Genomic DNA, 21,060 nt, shown 5'->3' with positions numbered 1-21,060 from the left:
AAAGTTTCTCTAAGTTACTTTTATTTCTGAAAAGCAAATTTGAGGGGAAATAAAACTATCTTTCATCCATGTCCATCTTCTTATACAAAACAATAAGCTGTGAATTTTGGGAAAGCAGTCTGTTTATTGTTAATCTTTAAATAAAAGGGCATGGTTTTTGAATGCCATTCAGAGGTACAGCCTGTTTTTGGATAAGTATTTGTGATTTTTTAAAAATCTGGGATGAATATTCGTAATTCTATTGCCTTTGGGCTTTATTATCCATTTGAAAGCAAAGGCTCTTTTGTAAGGAACTGCTTAAGATGGTCATCATTGAATTTACTAGTGAGCTTTCTTTGACATAGTCAAAAATAGTAAAAAACGGATCTTTAATAAAACCACTCAGAGGACTTGAACAAAGATATTTTTTTTCTGATAAGTCAATAGAAAATAGAGAATAGAATATTGTATCTTTTATTACTTAGATAAATAATAAGCCTGGGGCTTCTGTCACTTCATCCCTATTAAAGGAAAGTTTCAACATAATTTTACATATATTTGTTCTAGAGTTGTTAGTTTGTTTAAGTAGCAGTGTAACTGGGATCTATGAATTTCATTCATTCATTCAACAAACATTTAACAAGTGTCTTCTACATGCCAGGTCCTAGGTTAGATGCTTGGGATATGATGATGAACAAGACAAACAAGGTCCTTGTCTTTCTAGAGCTTACAGGTGAGGATGGAGACAAGCTTTAAGCAGATTACCACCAAAATAATAAATTAAAATTTGGATATGTTTTACAAATAAAGAGGGAGCTAAAAAAGAGTAAATAACAGAGGCCCCTAAATTAACCTGAATGATCAAGAAAGAGTTCCCTGAGGAATTCACATAACTGGTGCCTGAAGGAGGAGTTGCCAAGCAAAGAGCATTCCAGGCAGGCAGAAGAGAATGATGCAAAGGCCCTGAGAAGGGCGACAAGGGAATGAAGTGTTGAAGTCACCCTATATCATGGCATAAGACCAGGGGGATCCTCTGAGAAGCACAGTGAAGCCACTGAAGGTTTCTGCAGGGCAGTGATTTGATGAAATCCCCATTTTTAAAAGTTCACCATGGCTGAAGTGTGGGCAAAGGAAATACAGGATTGAGAGTATTTATAGAGCAGATTGACAAATAAATTTGCAGCATAAACCAAGTTTTGTCTGTGAATTTAGGGGAGGAATACCCTTTATTCCCATTTAAAATTTTCAAATTTCTACATATTCTTGCTAAATTCAAAGAGCCAATGTGATCCCATGTTGCTTTTCTTTCCTTTCTACTTGGAGCTTTATTTTCATGACAACAAGGGGAAACCGTTTTGTCATGCTGAAGTCTGGCATTGATTGATGGTTTGGAGTTTCAAATTTAATTCAAAATGTTTGAAATGCAACTGCTGCTTACTGTAAGTCTCGAGTAACTTCCTGGGTGGCAGGAAGTTGAGAGTAGAGGAAAGCTTTGTAATCACCAAGTAATTTGAAATAAAAATAACTTTGAAGTGGTAAATGTAAATGCATCAGACCACCAGAATCAGATTTCCTCTAAAACATGTGTGAATTTAACAAAGGAGGATAGGGGCTTTGGTAAAGAAGGCTTTATATTACATTTATATTTGTCTGTCTAGAAACAAATGAGAGCTTTGAGTCCCAAACCATAACCATACTCTCCCATTCTTACCTAAAATGTCTCTCACGTGGGTCGTTTCTTGCAAGATGGCTCATGCGGGAAAAGTTAAAAGATGCAGACTGCCTGGCCACATTCCATATCTATTGTTTGATATGTCTGAAAGATTGAAAATGCCTGTCATGCCAACTATGAGCTATGGGTTGCCAGTTGGGCAATTTGTCATTTCTTTCTTTTCCTTGGAAACATACATTTTTTTTTCCTGCTTAGGTGTTGCCTGTAAATGATGAGCGACCGGTCCTAAGGGCTGACCTCCTCCCCATGATGCATTGCGCAGAGCGCGAAGAGGTGATCATCACCTCTGAATACCTTTTTGCTACCGATAAAGACAGTGATGACTCGAAACTGATGTTTGTAGTTGCGCAAAAACCTCAGCATGGGGTGGTAAGGAAAGCTGGAATTGCAACAGATCTTTTCTCTCAGAGAGATGTTATCTCAGGAGCTGTGACGTACAAACACACAGGTAAGTGGCATTAGTGTTGTGACTAGTTTGGGTGAGGAAATGCAGATAACACAATAGAGTCTTAACCTCACCCCTTGCTGTGGGTTCCTATAATTTAACAGTCTTAATCCCTGCTTCCCCTTAAAAAAGCAGTACCAGCAGCTTGTATCTCAATTTTCTGGTATGATTACCATGTTTAGAAATATTTATCTCCATTTTATAATGGATTTCAAAGAGTGGTGAAAGAGAGGGCATTACTTCTTCTGTTGTTGGCGCTATCCCATAGCCTTCAATTCACCCTGTGATTCTCTTCACCTCCTTTTCAGTCAATTTTCAGAAGACTTTATTGGATTATTATAGTTTATGGATCCATAAATCATTATAGAAATGCCTGACAAAAGCTTCCAACAATAACAATATCATTATTGTTAAAAGTTTACTGAGGGAAGCGGATGTGGCTCAGGTGATAGGACCTCCGCCTACCATATGGGAGGACCCAGGTTCGATCCCTGGGGCCTCCTGGTGAAAAAGAAGAGAAAGCTTGCCTGCATGGTGAGCCAGTGCCTGTGTGGCGAGCCAAGTGCCTGTGCAGTAAGCCAAGTGCCCATGCAAGTGCCTGTGCAGCGAGCAGAGTGCCTGCGTGGTAAGTTGAGTGCCTGTGCGGGTGCCCACGTGGTGAGCCAATGCCTGTGTGGTGAGCTGAGTGTCCGCGCAGTGAGCCAGTTCCTGTGCAAGTGAGTCACACAGCAAGATGATGATGCCACAAAAGAGAGACGAAGGGGAGAGTCAAGGTGAAGTGCAGCAGAGACCAGGAACTGAAGTGGCGCAACTGACCTCTCTCTACATCAGACGTCCCCAGGATTGAATCCGGTGAATCCTAGAAGAGAAAGATTAGAAGACAAAAAAAGAAAAAGATACAGACGATCACACAGCGAATGGACACAGACAGCAAAAACAGCAATGTGAGGGTGGGAGCAGGGGCGAAGAAAGTTTACTAATCACCAGTTAGCTAAGTATTGTAGGATCTGAAGTTTCAGTGAGTTATCTGGTCTAGCTCTTGCCTCCACATACGGATTAGTGAGGCCACCCAGGAATGATTTTGTCTACATTATTGCATTTGCTTTCTAAGATTATAATAATAATACATGCTCATTGCAGAAAACTTGGAAAGTATAGGGAAGTGTAATAAAATTTTGAAAAAATTACTTTATTACACCTCCTCAGAATAACTATTTTTAATATTTTAGTATCATAGCATTTTCTTTTAGTGTTTCTTAGCATAATTTTAACTGTTGTACTTACGTTATAAATGCGGTTTTGCAGATTACATTTTTCATGTATATTATCACCTAAAAAGTTTATTAAAATATTTATTAAATGTTATAAATTTATTTTAACAACATTTTAATGATTGAAGAATATTTCATTTTAGAAAAAGTACACTATTAAGTCATTATTCAACCAGCATTAAAAGTGAAGTCATTCAAAACTTTTCCTTTAAATCACACTATGGTTAACATTTTTAAGTATAGATCATGCCCTTAGACATTTCAAAATAAAGAATCTTTCCACTCTTGTGGTCCTTTTAGTGTCTTGATTAACTCTACTCTAAGAAATGTTTCATACTAATCAAATGATATTAATTGAAACTCATCTGTAACATCTGTTATTCCACTCTTTCTGCAGCCATTATTTTTAGTCTCTTGAACTTATTCTGGTTTCCTCCTCAGGTTCTTGTTCTCTTACTGCCCAGTTTCCTTGGATAATAGCCCCAGTTTCCACTGAAATACATTTACAGGTTTAAAAAGGCCTTAGCCAACCTCTTTGGGGTCAGATATATTTTGGAATTCTGAAAATTATGGATTTTAAGAAAGTAATCCAGCACAGAACATGCATTTTAACACTCCAGCGGGGTGTTAAGCAGAGCCCTGTAGTCAAACAAGCTAAGGTTTCTGCGATAAAACATAGAAATATTCACATTCGTGAAAAAAATAAAGACAATAGATAGCTTCATGACCAGTAAGATAGATTTTGCTGTCAAATGAATTAAACAGTAACAACAACTTTCCCTTTTTTAGAACCATTTGGATGTTGGAATTGCATGACAAGAGATTGTGGACCTGTGTCGATGACTTTCAAATCATGATTTCCAGCACTGTCTGTTTGGCAGAATTACACCCATTAGCCTAAATGCTTAGAGGAATTCTCCATTTCAGGAATGTGCAAGACAATAGTCATTACCGTTCTCCACAGTGACCCCCCTCCTCCAGAGGCCCTGCAGTTCCTCAGTAGCTCATGACAGAATTCTGGGAGGCATCTTTGGCTTCCTCCCTCTTCTTTACTCCCCACATCCAATCGGTCACTTCTTTCTCCTAAAATCCACCCCTTCCTCATTGTTTTCCCTGCTTTGGGTTAGGCTCTCCTCTGCTGTTGACCTGGGCTATTACAGTGGCCTCACAACTGGCCTCCTGGGTCCTGGTTTTGCTCTTTCCAGTATTTCTCTATGCTGATATCAGAAGGATCTTTTTAAAAGATCAGGCCACTCTTCTGCTTAAATTGTGGCTCCTTGTCCCCTAGAGCAGGTGCCCCACTACAGACTGAGGCCAAATGTGGCTCACCAGCACACCATGCTGATCTGCTCACAGAGTGCCTAGGGCTGCTCTCTTGCTACAAGGACAGTTGAGTGATTGCAACAGAAACCGTCTAATCTGCAAAACCTAAAATATTTTACTATCTGGCCCTTTATAGCAAATGTTCACTGACCCCTGACCAAGGATAAAATAGAAACTTCTTACCAAAGTAAAAAAGCGTTCCATAATCTGATCCTATGTTCCATTGTACTGAATTACTGTTTCAGAATGTGCTGTTTGCTTTTTTGTTTGTTTTTGCAGGGGAAGTGGTCTTCCCTTCCTGGAATAACTTTTGGCTTCCACTTTTCTTACCCACTTCTGCTGCCTGCAGGCCCTTCTCTTTCTGCCTTGTCTACTTGGTCAACTCCTCCTCATCCTTTAATGCTTAGCACAGAGCCAGCAAGTCTGGGAAGACTTTCTCTGACACGTGTGCTTCACGCCCACGTCACTGTCAGCCAACACCCCCATTCTCATTCCATCCTGTACATAATTAGGCTAAACTCCATGAAATTGCCGTTTTATAAGTAAAAAATGGCTTTATAGTCACAATTTCATATGGTTCCACCTAATGCATATATATGTGTATGATAATCTAATCATACATCATTTCTTTCTCTCTCCTTAGACTGTGTCTGTGCCTGACACGTAGGTAGATGTTTAGAAAATCTTTTCATATTTTTCAAAATGTCTGCCTTTTTTTACTGCTTGAGCCCCCAGAACACTCTCACATAAGAAGCATTAAATAGATTATCAATTGAATGACTGATGAATAAATGAATGTTTTAAGCCAATTTGTTTTTTATAGAAATGAATAGATGAGGCCTCTTTTTAATTTTTTTAAACATTTGATTGTGGTAATGTATATACAACTCATAATTTCCCATTTTTAAAAAATTTATGTTCCTCCTTTCCCTCTCTCTCCTCCTCCTCCCGCCCTGCTGGTTTTTTGCTGTGTCCATTCGCTGTGCCATCCTCTGTATCTATTTCTCTTTTTGTCTTCTTTTCTCATTTTTTATAATCCTTTAATCATTTTAATCATTTGATCCTTTAATCACTTAATCATTTGATTGCTCAATAATATCAGCTCTACATTTTCCTTGGCATTATTTTAAGCATGAAAAACAATGCAAATTGCAATACTTTTGTAGATTTGTCCAAAATGTCTGATTAGAAGGGAGGATGTCTCCGTTCTTTTGTGCCCACTTCTCATCCAAACCCCATGCATAATTGCTTCTCTATCTGCACTTTAGTATTTTATGAGAATTACAATGGCACATCTGCACCACTTTTTTGGGTCCTGGATAGAGAGCACTCCTAGCACCATGCTATTGTTAACACAGGGGCAGATGTCATATTGGCTGATATCTTCCTTCTTTTCCTTATTGTCTAATTTGGGACCATTTTGAATTCCATAGGGGTAAGCCCTAAAGTGTACAGAGAAGAATACTAAAATAAATGTCACTTCCTTCCTAAGTACTCTTGCTGTATTTTTTTTTTTTAACAGCATGGCTGATATATAATTAGGAACATCCTAAATAAGTGATCAAAATGTGCGTTACCTTTGAATTTCACCTATCAAAATGTGCATTACCTTTGAATTTCACCTCTCTAGCTTCTGTTCTCATAACTAGGTGGTAGATTCATTTAAGGTGGTTCATTCAAGTGGAAAGACAATTACCAAAGGGACAAAAGTGCATTCTTCCTCTCCCCGAGGTTGGTCCTTAGCCTAAGCCATTATGAAGGAAGAATGAAACCATCACTAGTCAAACTTTGTGTCTTTCCCTTGTTTATCTATGAATTGTCAGATCCTTGTTAAGCCCGTTTTGCCCACTCCATATGGTAATAGATGACTGGCAGAGATTTCACCAGAGGCAGCAGATGGGCAAGCGTTTTTTGCATTATTTTCATAACTAATTTCAGAGTGATAAAATTGGGTTTTACATTTTGTTTACATAGGTTACTTTCTTTACCATTCTACACTTACAGAAGATGTATTCATAGATTTCATCTTGGTATTCTGGATATTTTTTAAAAAGTCAGGTTTCAGCTATCGTTGCCTCTTCCAGGTGGTGAGATTGGCCTGGTACCTTGTTTTGACACGATTACGTTGGTGGTCTCAGATGGAGAAGCTGGCCCTTTTGTGAGTGGCTGTTGCTACAATGGATCTCATTCATCTTTTCCTCTTCATGAGTCTTTTCCAGTGTATGATCTCAACATCACAGTATATCCAGTGGATAATCAGCCACCTTCAATTACAATAGGTAAAAAAAAAACCTTTTTCTGTTCAAGTCCTGTTACCTCACCTTGTGTTCCATCTGTGGATCAGTGAAATAACCTTTACTTACAGACAAAATAGAAAACCTCAATACAGAATTGCCTTCCAATAATTGCCTCAACACAAACCTGTGGAAAATTCCCAATCTATGAAAGATTAGGGGGCAAAATAATTTCTTTGCTTGAAAGTTTAGATAATTTTCTATGGAGAGAGAGGGCAGGCATGTACATGAGAGAGGAGAGAGAGTGTGTGTATTGGGAGGAGGATAACATTGGAATCCTCAAATACCCTGTTTCTAATTTCACATGGGAAAATATTACTTGCCTTCTGGAGAGAGAGTAATTTATTTCATCCATAATAATTTCTATTAGAATAGAACAAGCATACCAGAGAGACCATAGATGTATGTTTAACCTTAGTTGCTTTTTAGAAAGTCATCTCTTCATAAGCATTATGTGTATGTTCTATCTCTCAGGAAAAAAAATACAAGCATATGCATGAATGTTATTGTAATTTGCAAACTATCTCCCAAGCAATGTTCTGGAAAGGAAGTGTTATCCCAGCAGAATAATTAAGCACCAAGGCATGAAAAGAATATTCGTTATGAGCAATTCATAATAGCTCTCAGGCAATTAACGCTCTGACAAACAGAGGTAACAACTGATCTTGAAGAGTACATAAACTACATTTAGTGGCTTATCATTAAAACAGTTTGGCAATTCTTATTTTCATTTGTCACTTCCGTAGTGACACAAGGGAAATCAGAGTTCCCTGAGAATGACTAAAGGGCTATGCAGGAGCATTTAGCATTTCTGCTGTTTTTCCATTGTTGTCTGGCTTGCTTGTACACGAAAAATATATAATTCCATAACTCTAATTAAATTCTACCCATACCGCTGAATATTTCCACTGTTAGGAAAATTATGCCAAAGGAAATGAACACCTCTCATGAAAGTATATTTACATATGGAAGACTTCTCTGAATTAGAATCTCAATCACTCCCTTTTGTCTTCACTATTCTGATTAGAGGATTTCACACTAAGTCATAATTGTGTTGTTATCTGTATGCAGGTACCATGTTCGTTATAGATGAAAGTTTCTCAGCAGCCATTACCATTAACCATTTGTCCGCCACTGACCCTGACACTGCAGCAGATGACTTGGAATTTGTTTTGGTTTCTCCTCCACAGTTTGGTTACCTTGAAAACACACTCCCTTCTGCGGGTTTTGAAAAAAGCAATATAGGCATAAGTGTAGGTAAGTCATGATTTCCTACCAGTGATGTCTCGGCTATGTTTATGGATATGATTGGTCAGATCATTCTTAACAATTGGAAAACACATCAAAAATATTAAAGTGCCATCTACATTCAAGGAATTATTATTATTATAGGTGATACTTCAGAATTTTATTTGCCTTATCATTCTGAATTTTTCCATGTATGTGAATATAAAATAAATGGAAATTTCACTTATGAAATATGAGAATAAATATTGAAGAATTAATGTTAAAAGGCTCTCATAGCAACATGGAATTTGATTGAATAAGGTAGGCGCTTACAAGGTCTCATCCTTATAACCTTTAAGCATTTTTAATAGCTATCAGATGGAAAGGGTTAGGAAATATACCATTGGTGTAACAGAGAAATCCTGAAATGTTGAAGCTGATGACATTAATTTTGAAACCATAATTTGACTCCGATACCTAAATACCTTTTGTAATTCAGGCAAAAACAAAACAACCAAAATGATAACAGAAAGAAAAAACAAGGTCTTCCAAGGACAATACTTTAGAAGTAAATGCTTCTCTGAAAAGCCTTTTGATACATACCTATTTCAATATGAAAGATGCTGTATTTATGATTAATCACATTAAATATTAACCAATTTCTCCTGTGGCCTAATGCACAACTTAGAGTTTTTCTCTCTTGATAAGGCAACATTGAAATAACAAACCAGTGATCAACTAAATCCACTTAATCCAACCAGTTCTGGTTAATATATACCTAAAGTAGGCAGATGATGAGCTGACTCTTGCCTATATGTGAAAGAGTTGGCTTCTTACTTACCCACGCATGGAAAAAACTGCTCATGCAGAAGCGGAGTTTTTAATCAGTTTGACACTGATTACAAATATCTGAAGAGCAGCCATAAAGTCCCTATGCATCTTAGTTAGCTGTTATCTCCCTCCTTTCTCCAAGCAAATTTTAATCCTTCCTTGTGATCTATAGATATTTGCTTTTATGTTGATGGTTGGAAGTTGTTATAGCAGCCCCTGATAGCTGATGCTTGTATCAGCTGCCATGATCGTACTTGCTTTGCGGGGAATGGGCTGTTGGGTTAAGAACGAAGGACCAGTAGCTTGGGAAAATGTTTTGATTTACCTATTCCATATGGTGTGCTCTAGCTTCTTTTCAGTGGAAAGACATGGAAGCTCTGCACATTAACTATGTGCAATCCAGGCATGTGAGGACAGAACCAACTGCCGACCAGTTCTCAGTGTATGTCACAGATGGGAAGCAGCGCTCCTTGGACGTACCGTTTTGCGTTATAATCAACCCCACAAATGATGAAGCTCCTGACTTTATAGTACAGAATATTACTGTAAGAAAGAGATCTCAGCATTGTTTGCTTTTTTCTTGTCACTTTCTGATTTTTATTTTCACCTAGTCCATTTGCATGGTCTGTCTAAGTGTACTTAACATATTAAGTTGGAGGAATGAGAGGGGCAGTACCTAGGTCATGTAATGAAATCACTTGAACAATAATATTCTAGTGATAATGCTGATGGTGATGGTAATAATAATTGCTAACATATATGGAGCACTTACTAGGTTGCAGGTAATGTTCCAAGTCTTTTATATGTATATATTTATGCATAATCTTTACAACAGGCTTTTGGGGGTAGTGGTATTATTATTCCCACTTTATAATTGAAGAAATGAGGCACAAACAAGTTAACTAAGTGACCCAAGATCACAGAGTTTGTAAATAAGTGGCAGGTGGGGATTTTCACCCAGGCCAATGGGCTCCACAGCAATGCTATAATGATAAGAACTCGTCATACTCAAAGGCATTTTTAAATTATAATTACTTATGAGGACGTATGAGATGGATAGAATGTAGTTTGAGGCATTCTTTTTAGGTGGTTTTTAAAATATTTTCATATAATAACATTAGTTTTTAAAGTTTAAATATTTATTTTAAATCGTCCATAATATCACTCCTCAGAAAACACCTGTTACTTTTAGAAAATAATACTAAATGAGGATAGTTAAACAAATTTGAATGCTGAGAACCATACCAAGTGAAATATGAAATCCTCCCTTTCCACTCCCAAATGACTGAGTTTTAGTAATTCCTTCTGCAAAAATATATGCCAGTGTTGTGTGTGTGCATGTGTGATTTTCTTTATGTTCTTACTTATGTATAATGGATTCTATAGCTACTATTCTGTACTTTACTTTCATTTAACTTAGTTGTGTATTGTGGAAACCTTTCCTTTTCAGCACATAATTCTTTTTAAACAATGCTATTTTATATGTAGGATTTTTTAATTCAGACATATATATAGCAAATGTTTGGTTTAATGGAATGAGCAAGTCTTTAGAATCCGAGGGCTTGGGTGCTGCCGTTTACCAGCTATAGGGTCCTGGGCAAGTAATTTCTCTCTCTGCTTCTGTTTCCTTATCTGCAAAATGTGTATCAATTTTTCCTTAAGGGGCAGTCATAATGATCAAGATGGTTGCACAGATTAGTCCCTTATCAAATAGGACCATTAGTATTACTGTTATTGTTATTATGTTGTCATACTTCTTATGATATGATCAAAGCAAATATTAACTATTTTGAAAGCATTTTTGCTTTATTTTATAATAAAAACATTGCATTCTAAATGCAAAATCATTGTTTGATTCTAATTTTCTACCTAATCTTAACAGTATCTGAAAACCATCCAAGAGCTACCTCAAATGAGGTTTAAGAGCCAGCTCCTGCTTTTCTTCTTTTATTGGCACATAAGTTTCTCTGGAGAGTCCTTTAGCAATTATAAATGAGAAAAAAACTACAAATGATCCCTTCCATACTTATCTCTATTGTCTTTATCTGTCTAGAATTTGGACTTCTTAAATAATTAGGCCACTGGGAAATTGTCCCTTGCTCTTCTCTGAAAATAAGCATGCATGTTACCTCTTCATTCTTTTGTTGGAAGATAACAAATATAGAACCCCATATGTTATTGGCAGAGCTAATTTTAAGCTTCAGGTGATTTTTAAAATAGCCGTATTTATTTTGCTTTCTTGTGAAAAGAAAGTATTTCTTTTGTAGATAGTTGGAATTCCATCAAGCTGTGGTGCAAAAATGTTTGAGAATTTAGTTGGAGTCATTATAATTTATTCCCAAACTGTCTACTAGTAGGTTGCTGTGTTTTGCGTATATTGTCCTGAACTTTAATGGTTATTATCTTAGTGAACGATTAGATCTGCATAAAGAATTCAGAAGTTTTCTATAAAATTTTCCAGTAATCTTGTGAACTAGTTTACCATGTTTTAAATGAGGAAAGTTGCCAGAGTGAGTCAGGGAGTTCTAAGCTCTATGCAGAAGGATAGTTATTATAGAATATATTTTTAAGTTGCTTTAAGGTCCTTGGGGGAAAAAGACAAGTTAACTGTCAAGGATGATTTCATAAGTATAACACTGTGCACTAAACTGAGATGCCATCTTAGTTGTTACAAAGGGGGGCCAGATAAAAGAAAACCATTCATTTTTGTCCAAGTATCATAAATGGTGAATAATTCTCTTTGCAGGATCAGCTTGCAGGAGGGCTCCTTACAAAATCAATAAGAGAGGCTGAAAAGAAAGGTCATTTTCACACACTAAACCAGATGAGTCCTTCAAGGCTTAAATGCCTCCTCAGCCATGAGGACGTTCCTGGCTTCCTCCCTCTTTTGTGGTTCTTGTTCTTGCACTAGACATTTTCTCCCTTGCATTATAGTTGTTGATGGACAAGTCTTACTTCACCTTAAGATTCATGAAGATATTTGTGTTCTCCAGATATACAGCACAGTGACTTGTATATTGCAGGTTCACAACAAGCATATGGTGAATGTACCATTAGTAAGATTTTGCTGTATTCCAAATAGGATGCAGAAATGTTTCTTTGTTCTCCCTTTTCTCACTATGGAAATAAAATTATCAGGACAGCTAAGTAAGATAACATCAAGTTGTAGATGACTAGATCCCATGTGAAATGAAAGAATCCCACATGGAATGTAAAGATCCTACATGACATGAAATGAATGCTTGAAGAATCACAAAGTTTGAAGTAGGGTGTGGAAGTGTGGGGATTGGGGAGAGATGAGGGTTCCAAAATTGAAACCTACATTACTGTGTATCCAGAAGCATCCTTCTCAATAGTTGCTGATTGCAATTGAAATACAGTTTTTACTGCAATGACAAAAATAACAAAGAACAAATACTCCCAGTGTGTGTGTAGCAGATATTTGTGCCATTTCTAAAACAGTTAGAAAGATAAGAATCGTGGAAGCACTGAGGTCCAGGGAGTTAAGATGATAGACTGGCATCTGAAAGTGAAGGTTCTAGATTCAGTTTTACATTTGAACTTCTCTGTGACTTCTAGAAAGCAAGAAGGTTTTCAATTGTTTTTTCTCCTAGACCTTTGCATTATGAGCAATATAAATTCTTAAAATCATATATTCCTATAGGAAAAAAATATACCTAGTGTAAACTATGGACCACAGTTAATGGTACTAGTTTAATATTCTTTCATTAATTGAAACAAAGATAACACACTAATGCAAGATGTGAACAATAGGGGAGGTTTATGAGAACATTGTATTTTTTCTGTAAGCCTACAACTTCTGTAATTAAAATGACATTATGGGGACATAAAAAAAAAAGAAGATAGAATGTAAGCTTCATATCAGTGTAAAATTTCTTGAAGTTGATAACTGCACTTTTAAGATGATTAAATAAGTGAATATCCTTGTTTGGAAGTATTATATATTCATGGAGAATGATGTGTGCAACTTGCTCTCAAATGTTCAGAAGGTAGATAGATGATAGATAGATAGGTAAATGATAGATAGATAGATAGATAGATAGATAGATAGATAGATAGATAGATAGATAGATAGGTAGAAAATGATAGGACAAAGGTGGCAAAATGGGTATGGGGCTATTTGGATTTCTTTATATGGGGTTTGCATTATTTTTGCAACTGTCCTTTCAGTTTGAAAATCTTTCAAAATAAAACGTTTAAAATATATTTTAAAAAATCACATATCATTTGTTCTTCATGGAAATTAATAACTTGCTTTGAAATCTTCAGAACAAAAGTGAGGGAAATTAATAGTTTTTCTTTTAAGTTCAGGTTAAACCAGTAATATCTTTCTAGGACTTATTACAAATAACTCTCACAGGATATTTGAAATCGTCTGTGCAGGTTACTAAAAGAAGCACAAGTTTTCTTTTGCACACAGCTGATTCTTCTGACTTATTTTTATGTAGGTGTGTGAGGGGGGGATGAAAGAGCTGGATTCTTCTATCATCAGTGCTACTGACCTGGATCTCCCCAAGGACTCCTTGGTGTTCACTGTCACTCATCATCCACGTCACGGCCTCCTCCTCAATGGGGTGTTTAGCAAAGACTTTCCTCAGCATAGACATCCAGTCCATCCTGACCAGAGACATGAACTCGTTCACAGCTTTTCCATGGAACGTCTCAAGACTGGTATATGATGTTCCACTTCTATTCATTATTGTTATTAAGGATGATAATTTAATGATTAAACCCAGAAAAGATAACAATAATAATAAATGACAGAAATAGAGGGTGAAGAAATAGTATTTACCTACTTTATTCACTTAACCCTCAGGGATTTCCTCTGGGCTAATGTAAGGCATGAAGCCCATTCTAGAAATAGTGGGTAATTGCAAAGGGAATAGCATGTTTCCTTTCCTTTTCAAAGTATCATTAAAGATGATATTTGTGAAATTTGTTATTTTGGCCCCTGCTTTTAATGTCATCATTTAAAAATCCTTTTTTACCCTACTGAGATCATGGAACTAAATTTTAAAAAATTTGTCTGTCAGACTTCCCACATTTGAAACAAATATAGAACCACATATAATAACTCTCTCAGAGAAGATCATTTGCTCTTTGGGGAAGTGACACATCAGGATAGCTGCCAGAATATCTTTTATTACTCTTTTTTTAAAACCAATCTCGTTCCATTTTTTATATAGAACAATAATTTTAAATGTTTGTGTAACTATGCAATTCTAGAATCCCTTTCTATGTACATGTATTCAGCTTCGTGACCTCAAATGTGCATCACCTCTTTTACTGAGCTAGCCAATACTGTCCTTCAGAACCCAGCAGATTAACCCAAACCATTCCTCCTCAGTGCTTGCCTCATTTTAATACTTGTTCAATAATGTTCATGCTGTCTTTTAACTATTTGTTTTCCCAACTAAAGTGTAATGTCTCCACCTCAAAGTTTATTTTGCAGTAGTTGTACAGTTATCTCATATATGAATTTGAAAAAATAATTCCTATATGTCTCAGTTTTTACCAGTTATCAAATTTTATCAGTTGCAAATAAATTCTGAAGTTTAAATATTACCAGATCAATTACAATGTGTAGAAAATAATAATTATGTGGTTTCAAATATTTACAACAAAGAAACAAGAAATAATAATTCAAATTTTCTCTTAAGAAAGTCACCTTTAAAAAGTAAATTTACCAATTAATTTAGGTTAGTTATTATATACTCATTGAATAAAATTTGGAAAATAATTTTAAAGAAAAAGATAGTAGTTCCATAAATCAATGTTTTGGTTGAAATTTAGCATTAGATTTTCACCCCTATTTTATTTTCGTTCATTTATGGCTCCTTTTTTGTTTTTGTTATTGTTTTTACTGTAGTGTATTCTCACATGTATCCCTCACAAAAATAGAGAGAACTTACAAAATTGCTGCCATATTATGTAAACTGCTTTTAAATCAATTTTTATAAGCATTTTCTTACATTTTATTTTAAATATTAATTGAAAACATGAGTTTGGTAACTATATTGTGTTTCAAAGTATGGATATACTACACTGTAATTTTATATAACTCTCTCCTATTTTCCATTAATAAGGTAGCTTCCTGTTTCTTGGTATGATGTTACATATCAATAAACATATCTTATCTCTTGATGAACTCACTTCATATTTATTTTGGATAGATTTTTTGTAGTAAGATTACTTGGTAAAAAGATGAACATTTATAATACTTTTGGAAAAAATTGCCATTGCCATCAGTGCATGAACACACCTATTTTTCCTAACCAATAATGGATAGCAATATTTTTAAAAACCTTTGCAAATTTGATGATCAATGGTAGTCTTTCATTGCTGTCTTGAATTGCAATTCATACATTTTGAGATTGAACATATTTTCCTATGGTTATTGACCATATATGTTTTACCTTTTATGAATTGATCATTTATGGCCTTTGCTCATTTTTCCATTGGAGTGTGATTATTCATACTGATTTATAAGATATATTTATGTATTAATTTTTATATGTCACATTTTACAAATATATTTCCCATGTTTTATTTGCTTTTAAATTCATGTTTTTGAGTACAGAAATTAAATATTGTAAGAAGTAAAATTTGTCGTTTTCCTTTACACTTTCTCTTTTTTTTATATTTAGAAAGGCTTTCTATATCCATAGATAAACTATTTACTTCTCTTTTCTTTTTAAGTTTTTCTTCTTAAGTTTTAGTAACAGCTTTATTGAGATATAATTCATGTGAAATTCATAAAATTCAGCCACATATCATGCATGAGTCAATGGTTTTTATTATATTCACAGAGTTGTGCAGCCATCACTACAATAAATTTTAGAACATTTTTGTCACCCCAAAAAGAAACCCTCATCCCTCCCTCTCTCTAACCCCTGACAACCACTAATCTGTCTTCTGTCTTTATAGACTGCCTATTATGGACATTTCTTATAAATGGAATAATATAAATGGAATATATGGTCTTTTGTAACTGGTTAGCATAATGTTTTCAAGGTCCATCCATGTCATAGCATAAATCAGTACTTCATTTCTGTTTATTGCCAACTAAAATATTCCACTTTACAGACATACCACATTTTATTTAGCCATTTAACAGTTGATGGACAATCATGAATAATGCTGCTAAAAAACATATGTATGGACATATGTTTTCATTTCTCTTGGGTATATACCTAGGAGTGGAATTCCTGGGTCATATGGTGACTATATGTTTAACATTTTGAAGAACTAGACTGTTTTCCAAAGTGGCTGAACACATTTTATATTCCTACCAACAACGTTTGAGGCTTCTAATTTCTCCACATCCTCACCAACATTTGTCGTTGTCTATCTTTTTGATTATAGCTATCCTACTGGGTATGAAGTAGTATGTCATTGTGGGTTGGATTTGTAATGACTAATGGTGCTGAACATCTTTTCATGGGTTTATTAACCAGCCATTTGTATATTTTCTTATATCTTCTGGAGAAATATCTATTCTAATCCTTTGCCCATTTTTAAATTGGGTTATTTGATTTTGATTAGACCCTTGACGGATATATAATTTACAGATATTTTCTCCCCTTCTGTGGGCTTTTTTGCTTTCTTGAAGGGATCACTTGCAACACAAAAGTTTTTACTTTTGATGAAGTCCAATTTACCTATTTTTTTTTTTTTGTCACTTGTGATTTTGGTGTCATATCTGAGAAACTACTGCCTAACACCAGATCACAAAGATTTACTCCTGTTTTCTTCTTAGATTTTATTTTAGCTCTTACATTTAGTTCTCTGATCCATTTTGAGTTAGTTTTTTGTATCTAGTTTGGGGTAGGTGTCCATATTAATTATTTTAGCCTCTAAAGATCTAGTTTCCTCCGCACCATTTGTTGAATATTTTCCCCACTAAATTGTCTTAACATCCTTATGGAAAATCAATGGACCATACATGTAAAGGCTTATTTCTGGACTTCCAATTCTATTCCACTGATCTATATGTCTGTCCTTATGTGAATATAACACTGTGTTCATTAATGTAGCTTTGAGCTTTGAAATCAGTCAATGTGAGTGCTCTGACTTGGCTCTTTTTCAAGATTGCTTTGGTTAGTCTAGATCTCTTACATTTCCATATTAATGTTAGGTAGTTTTTAAAAATAGTTACATTTTTTATATTTAAGTTTTGATCCATCTGGAATTTGCTTTGGTGTTTAGTTTGAAGTAGAGGTCTAAATATAATTTTTCTCCAATAGCTAACTAATTTTCTCAGTTTTATTTAAACACTCTGACAATATTGTACTTATACAATTTATTAATTGATCTTCTCACTGATTTTAAATAAACTGTGTCAAATTCTAAATTATTTGTGTAAAGAATCTTTTATGGGGAAGTGGACTTGGCCCAATGGATAGAGCATCCATCTACCACATGGGAGGTCTGCAGTTCAAACTCTGGGCCTCCTTGACCCGTGTGGAGCTGGGCCATGCGTGGTGCTTATGTGAGTGCCATGCCACACTGGGGTGTCCCTTGCGTAGGGGAGTCCCACACACAAAGAGTGTGCCCTGTAAGGAGAGTCACCCAGCGCGAAAGAAAGGGCAGCCTGCCAAAAAATGGCACTGCACACACGGAGAGCTGACACAAGACAACACAACGAAAAGAAACACAGATTCCAGTGCCGCTGATGACAACAGAAGCAGACAAAGAAGAACATGCAGCAAATAGACACAGAGAACAGACAACTGGGGGGGAGGGGCGAGGGAAAGGGGAGAGAAATAAATAAATCTTAAAAAAAGAATCTTTTATGAGCTAAGAAATCACTTTTATTTCATAAAACTAATTTGATTTCACCCATTGTACTGATTAGTGAACTCTTACTAAAGCCAATGTCCTATAAATTAAAAAGGATTAGCTATGAAATGTGTTGAGATGGTTCAATCTTAAGAAAGACTTATTTTCTCTCTTATTTCTACCCTTCTTCCAGGAATGAGATTGATGTATGTGCATGATGACTCTGAGAACCTTGCTGATGACTTTACAATCCAGTTGTCGGATGGGAAACATAAAATACTTAAAACCATTTCAGTAGAGGTCACCCCGGTTAATGATGAAAAACCAATGCTGAGCAAGTAAGTTAACTGAAAAGAGTCCCTTGTTAGAGTCTCTGTAAAATGCTATGAGGTCTATAATGCTGGTTGCAAATATAGTCCATGTCCCCCAGACAGAAGCAAGCTTTGACAGTTCCCCTCAGTTACAAAGTTATCTCACCCATTCAGGCAGTAGAGTCTTTAGTGTATATGTCAATGTAACCTCTCCTTAACCATTCTCAAATTAGCTCTTTTAGCATTTGATTTTCTTTTAAAAGTTTTATTTAGTTGTGAATGAATAAGAATGACTTATCAAGCAGTATGGAATGAATAGTCTGCTAAATAAATATGCATATAATCACTTGCATGCATACACCCAAGTGCAGCTAATATACAGATTCAACTAAAGTGTCATAATATTACTGCAGATTGTCCTCACTATGGATTTGGTCAAACTTTTAACTAAGAGTAACTGAAGGAAATATATCAGTACCTCTTCTCTCATCATCCCTCACCATATATAATATGTATCTATGTATATATATATATATGTTTATTTATTTATTTTAAGGAATTCGTTCACAGGATGGTTTTTGCTCCAAGGCCTTTAGCTGACTAGATGAGACCCACCAAGGTTATCAAGGATAATTTCCTTTACCCAATGTGTTTTTGGATTTTCACACATGAAGTGAAATAAGAGCATATTTCATGTAGCTGAGCCATCGTTTTCAGTACTTTGGATATTGAATGCCATTACCTAAATATTGGAGGTTGGGATCTGTAATAGTCATTGTAAGTGTTCCCTAAAAAAACAATGCTTTCTATTTTCATATCAATTCAGGCATTTTCCCTTTTTACAGGAAGGCTGAAATTGTAATGAATATGGGTGAAACTCGTGTCATTTCTAGTGCTGTTCTTTCAGCCTCAGATGAAGACTCATCCAGGGAAAAGATTTATTATTTATTTGAAAGTCTTCCCCAAAATGGGCAACTTCAGCTTAAGGTTAGTGACCTTTCTACTATAAAAGAAAATCTTCTTCAAATCCAATATAGCAGGTATAAATTTTCTCCAAAGAAAAAAATTCTATAACTGAATTTATTCTCTATCTAATGTCCTGCAAAGAGGTACAAAATTTAATTTTCCTTCTTCAGATGAACATGCATTCTTATAAGTTTTCTAGCCTACTCAGGGTCAATTCAACCATTGGAAATATTGGAGTTGTTCACTGGAAAGCAGGCTGTCAGTTTCTAGCATCCTTTTAGATATTTTCATTTCTACCAGATCTTTGGCTTATGATCCTTGTAAATTTCTTCTTTAGCATCCTGTAATCTCAATAGTTAAACTTCTTCAGGTCTATCAGTTTTCTCCCTCAGTTAAGTTCTAGATCATTCCCAGGAACATGAAAACACTGTTCTTTCATGACGTTCAGCCCTGGGGAAATTTGGAGGGGCTACCTCCAGTTCCCTCAGCCCTAAATCCCCCAACTATCATCTCGGTGGCCTTGACACTCTGATACAGGGATTTTAGGGCAGCAGTACTGGGACTTAAATGACAATCAGGGCATAGGCCCTTTTGTCCTGTAGATTCCCCACATTTTCTGAGTATTACCACCTCTTCCTTTCTCAGAGACCCTCAGCAGTGAGCAGCTTCCTTGCTTCCTTTCCAAGTCTCAGCTTCCAATTTTTGTCTCCGTGCAGGGACAATCCTTAACTTTTCTCCAGGGCATAACTCACTCATCCGTCTATAAATTTGCTCTGTATTATATCTGAAATGAGTTTAAAAGCCAAAAGGGTGGTGCTTTTCTTCTCCAGTCCTATTTCCCCCTATGACACCAGAGGCCTCAAGTTAGGGTGAGAAATGTGGAGAGAACTTTGTATCATCCCACCCCACTAAACATCTGTCAGATTTTAACAACAGCCATAGCAAGTCCAGTGAATAACATGAGGTAATAAATTAACATTCCTGGATTTGTGTGTGCTCTGGAAATTATTTCCTTTAGTGCACAGCAAAGCATTAAGCAATTCAGGGGTAGAAACACCTGGGTTCCATTGCTGTCCCTTCCAACAGCTTGCTTTATAGTCCGATAACAGCACCTTGTTCCACTTCAGTCCTGGAATAGCAACATTTCAGTCTGATTCAAACTGTGTGCATGATGCCCAAGGATTAGCCCAACCCAAATTATAGATCAGTCACTTGAGAAGGTCACTTGAGTAATCAGTCAAAATGCTTATTTGAATGGTAGATTAAAACTAGCAGCAACGACCACCAACCATCCCCAATGTGATTATTTGACTGAAAGCTTAACTTTTAATCTAATGTAGACACAGTCTTTGAAAAGTGGCAGGATTCATTCTGTGTGAAACAGCTTGATAGTCTTAGATTGCATGCACCATAGAGAATCAGAGTGAAGAGCAATCACTGATTAGAATTGAGGTGCAGCTGTGTCCTTATTTCATTTCAAAGCTCAATGAAGTGGAAATGCAGTGAAATCTCACACAGTGGGGTGGTTTGAGAATGGAAGTGGTGTGGATGTATGAAAATCCAGAGAGCTCCAGTGTCTCACTATTGCTCCCCTTAGTTCTCTCCCAACTCCCTAGGCTTTCCCAGATGTCTCCAAAAGCAGAGAGTAGAACCCTCTCCTGGACCATCTCAAAGGGCCCTGTTTCCTTGTTGACTTTACTTACCTTTCCCTACCTCGAGTTTGACTCTTATTTTCTGCCTCCTTCTGCACCTTCAAATGATTCCATCAAGCCAAGCTCACATTTGGGGGGATAAGTGGGGACATGGATAGAAACAAGAAAGAGCAAAAGGTATCTTCTGTATTTACTTTCTTAGAAGAGATTACAAAGGAAAAGATTTA

The 21,060-nt window shown here is 36.0% G+C and overlaps 1 protein-coding gene across 1 annotated transcript in view; it reads left to right on the top strand.

Moving 5' to 3' along the window:
• The window catches only part of FREM1 (FRAS1 related extracellular matrix 1), a 161,804-nt gene that overhangs the window by 77,827 nt on the left and 62,917 nt on the right, over nt 1-21,060 (top strand). The window contains exons 16-22 of the mRNA XM_058301883.2: nt 1,907-2,159; nt 6,835-7,029; nt 8,116-8,301; nt 9,451-9,647; nt 13,572-13,794; nt 18,098-18,242; nt 19,061-19,202. Of these exons, the coding sequence (XP_058157866.1) occupies nt 1,907-2,159; nt 6,835-7,029; nt 8,116-8,301; nt 9,451-9,647; nt 13,572-13,794; nt 18,098-18,242; nt 19,061-19,202 (1,341 nt within the window). The remainder of the gene's footprint in view (nt 1-1,906; nt 2,160-6,834; nt 7,030-8,115; nt 8,302-9,450; nt 9,648-13,571; nt 13,795-18,097; nt 18,243-19,060; nt 19,203-21,060) is intronic.

Source organism: Dasypus novemcinctus, chromosome 8 (genome assembly GCF_030445035.2).
Source record: "Dasypus novemcinctus isolate mDasNov1 chromosome 8, mDasNov1.1.hap2, whole genome shotgun sequence".
Lineage (NCBI taxonomy): Eukaryota > Metazoa > Chordata > Mammalia > Cingulata > Dasypodidae > Dasypus > Dasypus novemcinctus.
Note: the sequence above shows the minus strand (reverse complement) of the source record. Positions and strands in the feature narration are given on the sequence as shown.